At 39.7% G+C, this 17,567-nt stretch overlaps 1 protein-coding gene across 1 annotated transcript in view; it reads left to right on the top strand.

The window, feature by feature from the left end:
- Positions 1–6,049: 6,049 nt before the first annotated feature.
- LOC117506645 (protein shisa-5-like) overlaps positions 6,050–17,567 on the top strand; it is a 28,495-nt gene continuing 16,977 nt past the window's right edge. The window contains exons 1-2 of the mRNA XM_034166172.1: positions 6,050–6,216; positions 14,283–14,436. Coding sequence (XP_034022063.1) covers positions 6,150–6,216; positions 14,283–14,436 — 221 coding nt within the window. The 5' untranslated portion in view covers positions 6,050–6,149. The remainder of the gene's footprint in view (positions 6,217–14,282; positions 14,437–17,567) is intronic.

Raw genomic sequence — 17,567 nt, 5'->3', positions numbered from 1 at the left:
AAGACAACAAATACAGTATACAACCCCTGGAAAAATTTATGGAATCACCGGCCTCGGAGGATGTTCATTCAGTTGTTTAATTTTGTAGAAAAAAAGCAGATCACAGACATGACACAAAAGTAAAGTCATTTCAAATGGCAACTTTCTGGCCTTAAGAAACACTATAAGAAATCAGGAAAAAAAATTGTGGCAGTCAGTAACGGTTACTTTTTTAGACCAAGCAGAGGGAAATAAATATGGAATCACTCAATTCTGAGGAAAAAATTATGGAATCATGAAAAACAAAAGTATGCTCCAACACATCACTAGTATTTTGTTGCACCACCTCTGGCTTATATAACAGCTTGCAGTCTTTGAGGCATGGACTTGAGTGACAAACAGTACTCTTCAACAATCTGGCTCCAACGTTCTCTGATTGCTGTTGCCAGATCAGCTTTGCAGGTTGGAGCCTTGTCATGGACCATTTTCTTCAACTTCCACCAAAGATTTTCAATTGGATTAAGATCCGGACTATTTGCAGGCGATGACATTGACCCTATGTGTCTTTTTGCAAGGAATGTTTTCACAGTTTTTGCTCTATGGCAAGATGCATTATCATCTTGAAAAATTATTTCATCATCCCCAAACATCCTTTCAATTTATGGGATAAGAAAAGTGTCCAAAATATCAACGTAAACTTGTGCATTTATTGATGATGTAATGACAGCCATCTCCCCAGTGCCTTTACCTCACATGCAGCCCCACATCATCAATGACTGTGGAAATTTACATGTTCTCTTCAGGCAGTCATCTTTATAAATCTCACTGGAACGGCACCAAACAAAAGTTCCAGCATCATCACCTTGCCCAATGCAGATTCGAGATTCATTACTGAATATGACTTTCATTCAGTCATCCACAGTCCACGATTGCTTTTCCTTAGCCCATTGTAACCTTGTTTTTTTTTCTGTTTAGGTGTTAATGATGGCTTTCGTTTAGCTTTTCTGTATGTAAATCCCATTTCCTTTAGGCGGTTTCTTACAGTTCGGTCACAGACGTTGACTCCAGTTTCCTCCCATTCGTTCCTCATTTGTTTTGTTGTGCATTTTCGATTTTTGAGACATATTGCTTTAAGTTTTCTGTCTTGACGCTTTGATGTCTTCCTTGGTCTACCAGTATGTTTGCCTTTAACAACCTTCCCATGTTGATTGTATTTGGTCCAGAGTTTAGACACAGCTGACTGTGAACAACCAACATCTTTTGCAACATTGCGTGATGGTTTACCCTCTTTTAAGAGTATGATAATCCTCTCCTTTGTTTCAACTGACATCTCTCCTGTTGGAGCCATGATTCATGTCAGTCCACTTGGTGCAACAGCTCTCCAAGGTGTGATCACTCCTTTTTAGATGCAGACTAACGAGCAGATCTGCTATGATGCAGGTGTTAGTTTTGGGGATGAAAATTTACAGGGTGATTCCATAATTTATTCCTCAGAATTAAGTGAGTCCATATTTTTTTCCCTCTGCTTGGTCTAAAAAATTAACCGTTACTGACTGCCACAATTTTTTTTTCTTGATTTCTTATAGTGTTTCTTAAAGCCAGAAAGTTGCCAATTGAAATGACTTTAGTTTTGTGTCATGTCTGTGATCTGCTTTTTTTCTACAAAATTAAACAACTGAATGAACATCCTCTGAGGCCGGTGATTCCATAATTTTTGCCAGGGGTTGTATTTGTCAGCATTAAGCAACAAGAAAAACAAAAGAAATACTACACCAGCCACTAGCCCTAAACTTCACTATAAGACTCAGACTTTAGGCAATGATAGTTTAAGATCGCCATTATGTTCTATAATATTAATAAACAATAATACAGTAATAACATTTTTACATACTTGCACTTGCAACTCTCTCCATCTTTACACAATCTCAGGCTAAACCACAAATCCTGATTTTTGTGAGTAGGGTGCCCTTAATCTCTCCTCTAGCAGCCCCCCCCCCCCCCCCCCCCCCCCGTTTGGGCTCTGGATTTAAAAGTTCACAGGCGCTCAGAGAGAGGAAAAAACAAATTAGAAATTATTTATATCTGTCTTATCTTATTAATTATTCTTATCCATTTATGTGTGTGCATCCTCTGCTGTTGAAACTTCTGTTTATGGACAAAATCTATCTGTCATAGACAGTATCATTCCTGTTGCTTTTATAGTTTAACAGGGCAAAAGTATATTAAATTACTCCCTTCAATTAGATTGTATGCCTTTCCTTAAACTGCAGAAGAAATTAATTTTGTATTGCATCCTTGGTTTTTAAGATTTCTATTGAACGGTCTCGAGAGATATGACTCTTGTGGTTCAACAGCGACATCTGGTGGATATAAATACACATAGCATTTCATTAACTGATGGCCAGATTAAGTGACAATTAAAACGTATATATATAAACATGCGCATTTAAAAAATGTTCCCAAGAACAAATCATTTCCTTTTTTAACCGATTGTTTTTGTTTTTGTGGGACAGAATGAAAATCACTGGAAATAATACGGCAGCTACTAAACTTTTTTTTCCCCTGTAAATTACTATTGTTTTCTCAGTGTTGTTTATGTTTACCACCGCTGTAAAAAGCATTTTTTTGTACTTCTCTCTTGAGCTATAAAAAAGTTCGAAACAAGATTTGCCGACAGATTGTGTGCAATGCTGAACATGTCACTGTGCAGCGTGTTGCAGCACAGACAGCAGGATGTGGTTTTCCCACCAGTTTCTAAAACATTGAGTCACATTTTGTGATCGAGGATCAGTGGACAGTATTCTGCAAATTAAGTTTCATTTATTTATTTATTTGACAGGGTCTCATTCATGCAAACTGAACTAATTGTATACAGACCCCATGACCTGAAAATAGAAAAGACTTTATTATTTATTATTTATCCTTAACAAAAAAATATGAGTGGAACACTTGTTAATCCCATTTTTCCTGCATTTGAGTAAAAGATGCAACATTAGCCCACACCCGGGTTCTTCACCTAAATAAAGTTTTTTTTTCAGGATCACCTGCACAAAGTAACCTTTTATTGTCACCAGTAAAAACCAACATCTGTACAAAATTGTGACACTGTTTAAATACTTATGGACCTGACTGTAGCTGCAGCAGACAATAACAAATCAACAACACCATCAAACAAACAAACAAAAATACAAAAAAACCAACAAAAAAAAACAAAAAACATTCAGGGGCACATATATCATTGCTATGGTGCACCAGATCCTTCTGTTATCTAGAATACAATCCATATTCCAACCACTTATATATTTTTTTAAAAACAAATTTCAGTCTATGACTCGTTTCATGAGGAATTGATAAACATGCCCTATTTCACATTCAGAAAATGACAAATATATTTGGCCAAAGTTGATCCTCATCCAAATCCACAAGTTCAGTCAAGTTAAGTCTGGGAGGATATGCTGGTGCCACATGTTGTTGCATCCATGACACCACAGAACCGACTTGTGTCCTGGATAGCAACCACCCAGGCAGACAACTGGTCTATTCCTACATTTCTAAAATAACTATCGGTCTGTCACAGCCTGGTGAAATGTAGGTGGTGGCGTTACCCTGACCTTCTCCAGCTACTGGGGTCCTCAATACTCAGGCACCCGCGTGATGGATCATGCACAGAGAAACGTGCCAAATGGACAAAATGTCGAAGTTGATGCTCCCTCACAGTGGAAGTGATGCTCCTCATCCCAGTCTCCCTAAGTAACTGTTCATTTGATGCAAAGTCATTTCAGCAGCACCCAAGGATCCTCCAACGGAACTTAGTACCAAAGACATCCAGTTGTTGCCTTAGTTCACATCAGTGTCCAAGTGTCACAACTGTACTTCAAGGAAGGCAGTACCAGGACCCTCAAGACTTGGACCTTTGTTCTCCTACAATGATATCTGCATTGCCAAACACCTCTGTCCAGCGACTTCATGACTCCTTAAGCTTTTCCCAGGTCTCACTCAGTGTCAAAGGCCGAGGACTAAGAGACATGAATGTCACAGCCAAGATAAGTGAATGTCTCTACAAGTTCAACACTTTCATCACATACAGATACACTTCTGATGGCTGACTTCAGAAAGTCATTCAATGCCTGGATCTTAGTTTTGATCCATGACAATCACAAACTGAGACACTGATTCCTCACTTAGCTTCAAGTGCTGCAATCAGGGTATCCATTGATTCCGTAAAGATCACAGCATCAGCGACAAAGTCAAGGTCAGTCAACCTTTCCTCACAAAGGAAAGCACCTAAGTTTCTGGTTTCCACAACCCTAACCAATACCCAGTCTATGTGAGCACTGAACAGGGTAACTACACTCTGCACAGCAGTTACAGTATCTATGTATAGACTGGATTTGATGTCCAGTAACTTCTTGGAGATCCCACAAATTCTTATGATGTCCCAGAGAACAGTCCAATCAACTCAATTAAATGCTTTTCAAAAATCAACATGGGCAGCAAAGTAGCATTGCCGATTTACACAATTTAGTTCCATGAGTACTCGCCAGGCTAGAATGTGATCAACCTTTGACTTTTTGGGCACAAAGTCAGACTGTTCTAGTTGCTGAGCAGCAAACAGCTGGAACTGAAACCTATTAAGAATAATCCTTGTATTGTCAATTGTGTCGCTACCATGGCCCAAGCAGAGGGCCACCCCTTTGAGTCTGGTCTGCTTGAGGTTTCTTCCTCAAATCATCAGAGGGAGTTTTTCCTTACCACTGTTGCCTGTGTGCTTGCTCTTGGGGTTGGTAAGGTTTGACCTTACTTGTGTGAAGCGCCTTGAGGCAGCTTTGTTGTGATTTGGCGTTATATAAATGAAATGAAATAAAAAAAATCCTTGTAAGCACCTTCCCTGGAACAGAGAGCAGTGTGATATCCATATAGTTGTTACAATAATTCATGCAATCTACCTTTCCTTTCCAGACTGGGACAACAGGCCCTTTCTTCCAGTCTACAGGGATGATACCCATCTCCCAGATTGAAGCAAAGGTTGTATGCAATGCCAGGAGAACAGCATCTCCACCTGCCTGGAGAAGCTCATCTTAGATCTGTGTAGGCTCTCAGTTGTCCAGGTGGTTTCCATAGTAGAGAAACTTGAATCTTCGACTGGACTGGGTTGCATGACGTGAGGACGTTTCGCTTCAAATCACAGAAGCTTCCTCAGCTAAAATTCTTGCTCTGGTAGTCTGACTTCTGTCTTGACTCTTGTAGAGAAGAATAAACCAGAAGCCAACAAAAGCTGGAGTTTTTTTAACCTGAAACCTGACCTGTTTTTTAACCTTAAAAAACTCCAGCTTTTGTTGGCTTCTGGTTTATTCTTCTCTACAAGAGTCAAGACAGAAGTCAGACTACCAGAGCAAGAATTTTAGCTGAGGAAGCTTCTGTGATTTGAAGCGAAACGTCCTCACGTCAAGCAACCCAGTCCAGTCGAAGATTCAAGTTTCTCTACTCATCTTAGATCGTGCAGGTCCCTGAAATTTCACCTTCAGCTAAATCTCCAATTTTTTAAATTTTACCTTTATTACCTTCAATTTTGAAGGAAACCGGAGCACCTGGAGAAAACCCACGCAGACATGGGGAGGACATGCAAACTCCACACAGAAAGGCTATGGGTGAAAATCGATCCCATGGCCTTCTTGCTATGAGGCAACAGTGCAAACTACTAAGTCACAGTGCTGCCCAAATTGATTTGTCAAAAGCCCTGGTTCGCAAACTGGGGGGTCGAGCCCCCTTAGAGAGTCGCCAAAGATCCCGGGGGCAAAATAAAAGTTAAAAGTTTAAGAAATTAAAAGATTACCTATTCAAAAAAAAGTCATAATAACACACTTACTTGACAATCAAAACTAATTAAAAAGGTCATTTTCTTTGGATGAACCAGAGAAAAAGGGTAGAAAACCTATCATGTCGACCTATGGGCATAAGTAGGGGGAGAACAGGGGTCGCCAAAGGAAATAGGTTTGGATTTGGGAGTAGTAATATGGCTGCCGCGTGGCGTCACTTGTTGGTAGGCGGTGCGCTATCTCGGCTTCCGGTAACGCCACGTGACCACAGACGGATTCGTCTGTTCCACTGTTCTGGTTCGGAGCTGAAGATCCCCAAATTTCCTCCTCGATTTGCGGAGTCTTGAAGTAGCCATGGCGGTGGGCCTGTTCAGTGCTGTGGTGTTTGTTGTCTGTGTGACTCTGGCTCCTCTCGCGTTCGGTAAGTTTGCTTAAAAACAAACAGAAAAAAAAAGCCTCAAATGCGGCGACTCTTTTTCTTCCTCCCTTTGTTTTTCTGCCACACTGTCGTTGCTTCAGTTCGTATGTTTGGTTCACCGCAGACCGAAAGTCTGGGCGATGGCAGCTTCGCTTAGTCTGTGTGCCGCTTGTCTGTTCACGTTTTTATATATATATATATATATATATATATGTATATATATATATGTATGTGTGTGTGTGTTTTCTTATTTAATGACTATTAAGGAACACCGAGAAACGTTATTTCAGTTTAGCTTCTTAAGTTTCACTTTCCCAGTACATGCGACTCCCCCAAAGACGAAATAACTGTGAAATTATTCATTCTTTTTATATATGGCAAGAATATTAAACAACGCAATTTAATAATACCAGACATTCAGCTACTCAAATTTCATTTTCCTATAACTTTAAATTAATTTGTTGTTCTTGTTCTTAGCTTTTGGGCTAAGACAGTATACCTAATGTGGCGCTTTTGGGGAAATTATTCATACATTTTGCACATAGAAAATTATTTGAACTACTATGGGACTCAGGATGTGTACTTGTTCCCTGTGGTATTCTCATGGTCGGGCAAATGTCAGTTCAGGCGAAATTAGGTCTAAATTTATATTTTCCTTCCTGGCAGGTCAGTGAAAACATTGCAGAACTCCATAGATAAACATGCAATTTGGTCATTTTTCAAAGATATGAAACAAATTCTTGTGGCCAGATGAAGGTCTAGAAAGATGAGATTTATTCCCCAAGGTGAGATTATAGTGGTCAGTAAATTAAATTTAGTGCGACTAAACAAGCCAGAGAGAATCCAAAACCAGCTTATTTCGGTCACCGGGTGGCACTGCCTGAATGACTGACTTTGAGAACACAAATGTGGACAAACTTGGAATGTTTTGTGCCTCTAAAACTGACTACCATTTCCGGAAGATCACTGCGTGCTTCTGGATGCAGCTGCTCTGCTTTGTGTTGGTCTCATCAGATCTCAGAATCTAAGTGGGGTCAGTCCTGGTTAGTACTTGGATGGGAGACATTTTATGAAGATTGGGAGTTAAGTCAGGACAGGCATCTGGCCTAAATACCAAATCCCAATCCGGTGTCGCCGACTGAACGGTCCCCCCTAAAAATCAGTCCGCCCTGCCTTCACTGTGCATGCATCATTTCTGTGCATCAGCCGCGGTTCACCAACTATCACCTCGTTTCTTCTTAAAACTGCACTCCAGTCATCATCTATCTCAGTGACAGGTATGTGAACCTTTTGTACAACAATCATTTCCACATAAATTCAGCATTATTTTATGATAAAAGATGGAGGAAGCGATCAGATTCACTACGCCTCCGTCATTTCAAAACATCAGTAGCGACTCATCAATTATTGCCTCGTTCATCTGATAGTTAATAATCGCATTAATCCATTTGATTGCTTTGGGTGAAGAGACTCCGTCTAGACGAGCTGCTGTGGTCCAAAATGACGCATGTGCAGTGAAAGCAGGGTGGACCATTTTTTTTGGGGGGGGGGGGTCCGTCTACGACACCGGTACTGGATCCGTTGTGGTGACCCTGAACCAACGGGGGCAGCCGAAAGACGACAACAACTTTGTGCTTCTGGTGAGGCTCTGAGTTGCTGTGTAGCAGCCATGTTTAGGAGTAGGATTGGTGGTTAATTTCTCTGAATTTTATAAAAGTGTCGAAATTAGAACAATACTTTGGGATCCATGCCCTGTCTTTGTGCACTTCCAGAAATCTTATGCAGAAACAGAATTTGGATAGAGTCTCGATCCAGTTCCAGAGTGTTCCACCTTTGCAAACTGCAGAACATACCAATGACATATGGCTACTACCACCAACTGACAAGTGTTTTAATTTTTCTTTATTTGTTTTAAAATAAGGTTACAATAATTCCATCTGCTCTCTTCTGTTAGTTCTTGGTAAAAAGAGTCCAGCTTCACTTTAAATAATCAGAAATTATCTGCTGAATCTTTCTTAAAATGGCATCTCAGGTGTGTGAAGATAAATGCAACTCTTCACAAAAAAGGAACCCATATGTGATTTTTAAATTTTTGTTTTGGGGTTTACATGTTTTATTGTATAGCAGCTGGCTCATATTTTTATAATTGACACTTATTTTAGTAATTAATAAAATTTAATTTTCATCATCATTATCAAATATGATAATTTGGTGTTTTTCTCAGCTTTGCTTCATTGTGTATGTTTAGCTTTTGGTCCTTTGCTCAAATAAAAAAATAAGGCAATACGCTTGGCCGTATAAGCATAAAAATAGGAAACAGAATCAAGATTAGCTGTAGGGCTGCAGCTAACGAATATTTTTGGAATCAAGTATCCTATCAATTATTTTATTGATTAATTGGATAAAAAGTACTTTTGTGTTTTTAAGCAATATCAATAGTGGCAGGGCTCTCCCTAAGCAGTGGCACAATGTCACTGTGCCATCATGCAGAGTTTTAAGTTTACGGTTCTCTCTCTCTCTCTCTCTCTCTCTCTCTCTCTCTCTCTCATGATTTGCAAATCCTCTTCAACCTATATTCAATTGAATACGCCACAAAGACAAGATATTTAATGTTCAATCTGATAAACTTTGTTTTTGTCCACATATTTTCTCATTTTGAAATGGATGTCTGCAACACATTTAAAAAAAAAAAAAAAAAGTTGGGACAGTGGTATGTTTACCACTGTGTTACATCACTTTTCCGTCTAACAACACTCAATAAGCGTTTGGGAACTGAGGAAACTAATTGTCGAAGCTTTGTAGGTGGAATTCTTTCCCATTCTTGTTTGATGTATGACTTTTTGTTCAAGTGAATATAGGCTTTTTTTTTTAAATCGTTAAACATGATTTTGTTAAAGTGCTTTTGCACTTTTGTGCTTTTGCTTTTCATCTGCTGAGGTGGAGCACAGCCAGTGGACCAAACCGTGTTTGTAAAAAAAAAAAATATATATATATACACAAACACATTGCTTCACTTTAAATGCGCAATAAGTCCATTTCAGACGATCAGCACTGAACCGCTTTCTCTTTAAAGGCTTTATTTTACTCAGCGTGCGGCTTTGTGAGCTTGTAACATTACCTGCTACACTGATTAGCTCTTACATTAGTTATATGCATGCTCTATGGTCTTCTTTATTTGTTTTTGGGAGTATTACAGTGCCAAACACACAGGTCTGGTGTATGTACTACTGCATTAAATGAACCTCGAGGCAAAGAATTTGTCTCAAACATTTTTTTTTGTAATCAGAATTATTTGAGTTACTCGATTAATTGTTTCAGCCCTAGTTAGCTGTCTTTGAACTTGTCCAAGTTCTGTGTCCCAAGGATACTTACTCCCTGTGAATTTGAAGACACTGGCTGTAATAGGACTGGACTTATGCTGAGCACAGAGGGACGGGCGCAAGGTCTTCGCAGTACCCAATAGCCATATTGACCTCGGGTAAAAAGTCATTTTGAGATGAGGTGAATGTTGTTCCTTATTTTACAGACAAAACCATGAATACAAGAATAATAAAAAACACTAACGTGTTGCCTGTGGGGATCCACAGGCTCTAGGTTGGGTAAGGTTGATAAAATAGGTAGCTGACATAAATGGTGGTAATAAATTATGCAAAGTTTCTGTAATGATTCGGAATGGCCTGTGAGTCCAGAATGTAATTATCACTGTGAGTTCACTGTTGTGAGATAATAGCCATAATTTCCCCCAAAATATTAGTCCTATCAATTTTTTGTTTTTGCGGAATTCATCCTTGACCCAAAATACATAAGCATACCATATGGCAAATGTCAGCTCTCCTCAGTTTTTCCATGATCGAAGCCATACGCACGCATAGAGGTACACAGAGTCCACTTGGCTTTTAATATACAGAAGATAACCAGAGTCATTAACATGAAATTCATAGCTCAACAACTTATCCATTGAAGACCAGCAATGTTCAAAGAAGAATTTTCCATAATTTTCAGCATGAGTAGCTTTTAAATCACACAGACTGAGAACTGCAGATGCAGCATTTGCTGTGAATAAGTGAGTTCAGAGGCACTTGCATTTGGTTGTGGACATAAAGAAAGCTTATGACAGAGTGCCAAGAGAAAAGGTGTGGTATTGTATGAGGAAGTCTGGTGTGGAAGAGAAGTAAATGAGGGATGTGCAGGATATGGGCAAGGACAGTCACCACACTGAGTCTGGTGTGCTTGACGTTCCTTGCTTTAATCAAAATTCCTGTGGAAGTCTTCTTTTTTCTGAACACTATTCCCAATGTGCTTGCTCAGGGGATGAGTCAGGTTAAACCTTCTTCAGAAGAAGCACCTTTGAGTGACTGATATTGTGATTGTCATACAACCCCAATTCCAATTAAGTTGGGATGTTGTGTGAAATGTAAATAAAAATAGAATACAATGCTTTGCAAATCCTCTTCAACCTATATTCAGTTGAATACACCGCAAAGACAAGATATTTAATGTTCATACTGAGTTTTTTTTTGTTTGTTTGTTTTTGTGCAAATATTTGCTCATTTTGAAATGGATGACTGCAACACATTTCAGAAAAGCTGGAACAGGAGCAACAAAAGACTGGGAAAGTTGATGAATGCTCAAAGAACACCTGTTTGGAACATTCCACAGGTGAACAGGTTAATTCTAAACAGGTGAGTATCACGATTGGGTATAAAAGGAGCATCCCCAAAAGGCTCAGCCGTTCACAAGCAAAGATGGGGTGAAGATCACCACTTTGTGAACAACTGCATGAAAAAATAGTCCAACAGATTAAGAACAATGTTTCTCAACGTTCAATTGGAAAGAATTTAGAGATTCCATCATCTACAGTCCATAATATAATCAGAAGATTCAGAGAATCTGGATAACTTTCTACACATAAGCGGCAAGGCCGAAAACCAACATTGAATGCCCGTGACCTTCAATCTCTCAGGCGCACTGCATTAAAAACCGACATAGTTTAAAGGATCTTACCACATGGGCTCAGGAACACTTCAGAAAACCATTGTCAATTAACACAGTTTGTCGCTCACTACATCTACAAGGGCAAGTTAAAACTCTACCATGCAATCAACATCAACAACATCCAGAAACACCGCCGCCTTCTCTGGGCCCGAGCGCATTTGAAATGGACAGACACAAAGTGGAAAAGTGCACTATGGTCTGAGTCCACATTTCAAATTGTTTTCAGAAATCATGGACATTGTGTCCTCCGGACAAAAGAGGAAAAGACCATCCAGATTGTTACCAGCTCAAAGTTCAAAAGCCAGCATCTGTGATGGTATGGGGTGTGTTAGTGCCCATAGCATGGGCAACTTACACATCTGTGATGTCACCATCAACATTACATTACATTTCACACAATGTCCCAAATTCATTGGAATTGGGGTTGTAAGTATAGAATGACAGACTGCATTTCAGCATAGTAACCTGGACACACAACACTTCATGCACATGGTGGGAGCAAAGGCTGTGATTCATTGTACATCCTGAAGAAGTATGGACGTCTTAGTTAAATTTAGTCCTCTTGATGGCAGAGTTTGCCTGACAGCACCATCGATTATGCGGCTCTGCGGGTCAGGCACACATCTTCCGGCTGCATCGATACAAGTCACGTGATCCTCACTAGGTATTGCGACGCAGTCTGTGTACGGGGCTTGGACCCTGTGTATACCTGCTGAGCTAGTATTTTTTTTAATATATATATATATATATATATATATATATATATTTTAATTAATCTCTTAAGCCCCTTTCACACTGGCCTACGTAGAGTTGCATAATGCGCCGTACAGACTACGCCGAGTTTATGCTGCCCTACACGGCAGTCCACTGAGGGACACAAAGGGGTACGCGAGATGGACGCAAAAATTGAGAAAGCAGAAAGTACGCCGTTTTTAAGCAAGTCTGCGCAACACTGCACTACTGTATATGCAAAGAGAACAGGTCAGGGTTCTCAGCAGGGTTTTTTCTCAGTGTAAAAAAAAAAAAAAAAATCTTAAAAAGCTGGGGGTTCATGGGATGCTTAGGGTTCGTGCCCTCCCCAAAGCTTTCGAATTATGGGCTTATAAAGGGCCTTCTTTGTTAGCCTAAATATACCAAAATCTGAAGGCCAGATGGAAGAAGAGGACATCTCTGTGCTTCAAAATGTGAGAAAAGTGTCTCCAAAAATCCATCAATTTCAGATTGAAGCTGCAGAGGAGACCTTCATCTGGTTAAATGTCCTGAGGGTCCAGCTCACCTGTCATCTCTGCAAACTCACACCTGCTGCAACGCTTCTAAATAAATCAAAGGCTCTTTAAGCAGCAACTATTTTATTATTTGAAAAAACCTTTTCCTTATTTTAGTCACTAACTGGGACTCTTGTCTTGTTGCAGCAAGAAATGAGAATTGTCCTCCGTTCCTTTCACACAGCTCCAAATGTTGCGCCGCTCTCTGCCGAGTCACGTTGGAGTCTGGCCGGAATTAATAACTTCAAAGCGAACCACCGTTTAAATCAAATGACACCTCTTTCCAAATGTTGTAACACAAACAATAAACTACAATCGGTTAAAATGTTTTTTCCTCCCAAAATGAGACGTTCTGCGTTCTTTATGAATTACATTGATGCTGACGTGCAGTGCAGCTGGCTGCAAGAGCTCAACTCAGAGGTATGGAGTGACATTTATGCCATTACTGTCTGAAAGGAAATGCTTTTGGCAAAAACTACAGATTTTATTTCTATTTATGTCCAGAGCTCAAGGATCCACCATGTCGATTTTATTTCAGTCCAGAGATCAAGGATCCAGTGACCAATTTCATATTTATTTACATTAAGACTCAATAAAATGTTGAGATATAAAACCCATAAAGCCTACTTGTAGTACACAGAAAATTCACAAGAGGTGTTGATAAGGAATTGGATCGATAAGCGGAATTGATAATGGCATCAATATCGATAAAATCTTATCAATACCCATCCCTACTCATGATTGACATCTTTAAATAGCTTTGAGAGGGGTTAAGAAGTGGACTTGCCGCTTCTGAAAAGCACCGAGGCAGAGAACCAATGAGTTCATACGAGTTGGAGCACTGCTTCATTGCTTCAAGCGGAGCTGCTGCAGAAGTGGTTGATTTCAGACCCGCTGCAGGGTCTGCAATCAACATAGAGAAATGATCATTTTCTTGATAAAACAACGGCCACTCTGAAGGACTGATAAAGGACTCATTAAGCAAAAAGGCTATTGTTGTCGGTGGTTTGAATAATTTCTTAACGATCCTCAAAAAGAACCGGTTCTCGATACCCAACCCTAACTATGTGAGGCAGGAAAATAGTGGCGAGGATTACGTACGTGGCAGTAAGCATACAGTAAGCAACCATACTCAACTGTAAGCAAGACTAGGAACGCAACAATACATCATCGTATGCCAGCCTACATAGGGACTACACTAAATCTGTGCAATTTCCTGGCATACTTGATACGCATCACAACGCAACTGCATGCAAGCCCGGTGTGAAAGGGGCTTTAAAAAAAAAAGGAAAAAAGTTTTTAGATTTCACAATTGTAGCAGTGGTGCTTGGATGCACTAAAAATGCTGAATAAATGGTTCTACATCTTCAAAATATTGCATCATGTCTGCTTTTAAACAAGCGGTCACCTTTTTTAAATCACAGGTTATGGCTGGTTTATGATAGGTTTAATTTTTTCACTCACCATAATTTTTACCCAATGCCAAAATATGGCCATCAGGTATTGTGAAGGCCTTGTGTCCGGCTGTCTATGCTCAGCATAAGTCCAGTCCTATTACTGCCAGGGTCTTCAATTTCACAGGGAGCATTCTTGGGACACAGACCTTGGACAAGTTCAAAGATGGCTAACCTTAACCTGTTTTAAGAGGTCCAAAATTTGGCATTCTGTTTCCTATTTTTATGCTCATGGGGCTTAGGACTATTTTAGCATTATGTTATATTCATTTTTAAACGTAACAACTAGTATAGTCACCGCTGGAGATTTGCTATCATTTGTAACAATAACTCTTATCTCTTTGTGTTATTACAGCAGGAGACCGTGACTGTCAGTCCTACATAGATCTGAGTAATGTTTATCATCCATCACAATCATGCAGGATTGGATTTTGCTGTGGAACCTGCAAGAACAGATACTGCTGTCAAGACAGTTTCTGGCGACTTTCTGAGGATAAACAGGATTTATGGTATTCTCTTCTGTGTGCAATCACTTTAAAGATGTGACCATGTGATGTTTAATATATTAGTTGTGAGAAAGAACAGCATTGGCAGACAATGTATGAACACCCCCTCCCCCCCAACCCATCTCTGTTTCTGTGTCATCATAGAAGAGACGTTGCTGTTGCAGTGTTGCACACTGATTCTTGTTCTCTGACAGGAAGTAGCTTTGTTTTTCTGTGTGCAGCCACAGCAGAATTAAATGCATACATTTGGTCGTTGTGTCATTCCTCTAAATCAGGGGTGGCCAAGTTCGGTCCTCGAGAGCCACCTTCCTGACACTCTTAGTTGTCTCCCTGCTCCAACACACCTGAATCCAATGAAAGGCTCATTAAAAGTCTGCTAACGAGTCTTTCATTGGATTCACTTGTGTTGGAGCAGGGAGACAACTAAGAGTGTCAGGAAGGTGGCTCTCAAGGACCGAACGTGGCCACCCCTGCTCTAAATCAATAAGTAAATCCTTTTTGAGCTCTAGTGTCAAGTCCGTGAATATCACTTTTTGTTGGCTGTGACATGGAACAGTTCAGAAACAGGAAATAGTCTTCTCAGGCTGAAAAATATTTGGAGAATTAACTTAATTTGTAACATTGAAGTTTTTGCAAAATATTTTTGCTATATGTGGTGTAAAAAAGATTTTCTAACGCAAGTGAAGCATTATATTTTGTAATGTTAAGAGCCAGTTTTTGTAAGAGTCCGACGGGTTTCTATTAGAGGGTGATTTATGACCGCTTCAGATTTGCCCCCCCCCCCCCCCCCCCCAAAAAAAAATTTTTATGGGTAGATATACGTTAAGCCAATTTTTCACTCGTGCAAGAATTTTTTGGATAGCGCAGAGTTTCAGCTTAATAGTGCGTCCTGCATTGTGTAGTATACATGGAGTAACGAGCTGCGTTTAACCTCTCATGACCACCTCCTGATTGGCAATCGTATGGTCGGATGAAAATCAAACCTGTTTGATATTCTGGTCGGCCCTCGTGAGGGTATCACGCTGTTGAAACAGCGCTACAAGCTTCAACGAGCTGATGTGCAAACACCGGAGAGAGCAGTGATCATCTCTTTGAGAGAGCAGCTTCTGTTTCTTTTTTCCCCGCTTCAACTCATGTAAAGTCGTATTTGTTTTTTTTTTAATTTGATGTCTCCCATCGACAGCTTTTTTTTTTTTTTTTTTTTTTTTTTTTTTTTTTTTTTTTGTAAAAATAAGAAACATAAATGAAATTTGAAAAAAGAAAAGAAAAAAAGCCTCTTTTTGCGTTTTGCTTCCGGAAACACGAGTTTGACGTGTGGTTTTTGAACGTACAGTGTGAGCAGTCAGATCGCATCAGAGCATCAGGCCGTATAGTGGAGAATATAAATCGTGTGCTCTGAACTTTTATACCCTGCGGTTTTGTCGGACAGTTGCAGCCGAGTACAACGATTAAAAATATCGTAGAGTGTCTGCCCACCTTTAGAAAGGAACAGAAATCACAATTTGTGTCCTTGAAAGGGTTCGCTTTTTTTAGGGGTTCCTGGAAATTTGGGTCAAAATTAGCCAAAATGGCAAAATCACAAAATTTAGGTTTTTGAATGCTCATATTTCTGTGCGCCCTGAGTGAGCCAAATTTATTTTCATTAGTGTTAGTCTAATGGGTATGGACTCTACAAAAACACGAAAAGTTTGGCCCACAGGTGGCGCTGCAAATCGCTATTTTTTTTATAATAGTGCACAAGTTCACAGGGGCGGTGTGGCCTGCACGCTTAGTTAGCCAATGTCTTTTATGCATATAATGACAGATTAGGACCTCTTACTTTGATTTTGATGAAAATTTTGGTGGCTGACTTTGGGTGCACAAGTATAGGGGGCGCCAAAATACGAAACTTTTGCTGCCAAAATGCGAAATTAGCACTTTTTCGCAAAGTGATTTCTCCATGCGCCCCAAGGCAAAAGTGCTGCAACTACTATTGTAATAAATTACTGTTAGAATAACTGTCACTACTGTAGTAATTATTACAGGAGCAGATTCAAATACTGTCGCAACTGGTATTGTAGTAAATCGCTATTGTAATAACTGTCTCTGCAAATTTGCTCCCATAACAGGGTAAAGGGGCCTCTCTAAGTTAAAGTGCAGTGTGGCAAGCCATTCTGCCTGAAGGCTGCCACCTGGTTGCCAAATAGGAACTAAACTGTTAAAAAAAAAAAAAAAAAAGTTTGGTTCTTATGAAAAATGATGAGAATAGGACAAATGGTTCATGAAATATATGGTTATTTGAAAGTGTTAATTTTTGCCCAATTTTGCAAGTTTAATGAAAATCGGAGGAAGTTGCCAATTTACCATATTTGGCCTCTTTGTGAACAAAACAAACTCGTGCAAAAAGAGTCAATGCCAAAACTGGCCACCAAACTCTTGTTACCACTGAAATAGAGATACTGAGTGATGATATGAACCATATTTTATCACTTTTGACTTGGGGCACATGGGGAAATCACTGTGTGCAATAGTGGTGATTTCACATTTTGGCCGCAAAAAGTGCCCCCTATACTTGTGCACCCAAAGTCAGCTGCCAAAATTTTCATCAAATCAAAGGGAGAGGTCCTAATTTATCATCACATGCATAAAAGACCTTGGCTAACTAAGGTTACAGGCCACACCGCCCCTGTGAAAATGTGCACAATTGCAAAAAAATAGTGATTGTAGCACCGCCTGGGGATTGTGCCCTGAGTCAGCTGCCAAATTTTTCACATTTTTGGAGATTCCATACCTGATAGAACACAAATGAAAATCAAATTTGCTCACTCAGGGTGCACAGAAATATGAGCATTTGCCATTTTGGCTCATTTTGGCCCCAAATTTCCAGGGCCCCCTAAAAAAAAAAAAAAAAAAAAAAAAGCAGACCCTATCAAGGATTAAAACGTGTTTTTTGTTTGTTTCTAACATAAATCTACCCATAAACAAAATTTGGGACAAATGTGAAGGGGTTATAAATCACCACCTGCCTGACTCTCATAAATACTGGCTCTTAAACAATGACCAACGTATTTTATTTATTTTTATGACGGGCTACCCGTCCAATTTGAGTTGGAATTTTTACTTTTTAAATGAGTCCAAATGTAATCCACATGTTA

This window comes from Thalassophryne amazonica, chromosome 3, assembly GCF_902500255.1.
Source record: "Thalassophryne amazonica chromosome 3, fThaAma1.1, whole genome shotgun sequence".
Lineage (NCBI taxonomy): Eukaryota > Metazoa > Chordata > Actinopteri > Batrachoidiformes > Batrachoididae > Thalassophryne > Thalassophryne amazonica.
This window is presented reverse-complemented; position numbering and strand designations above follow the sequence as displayed.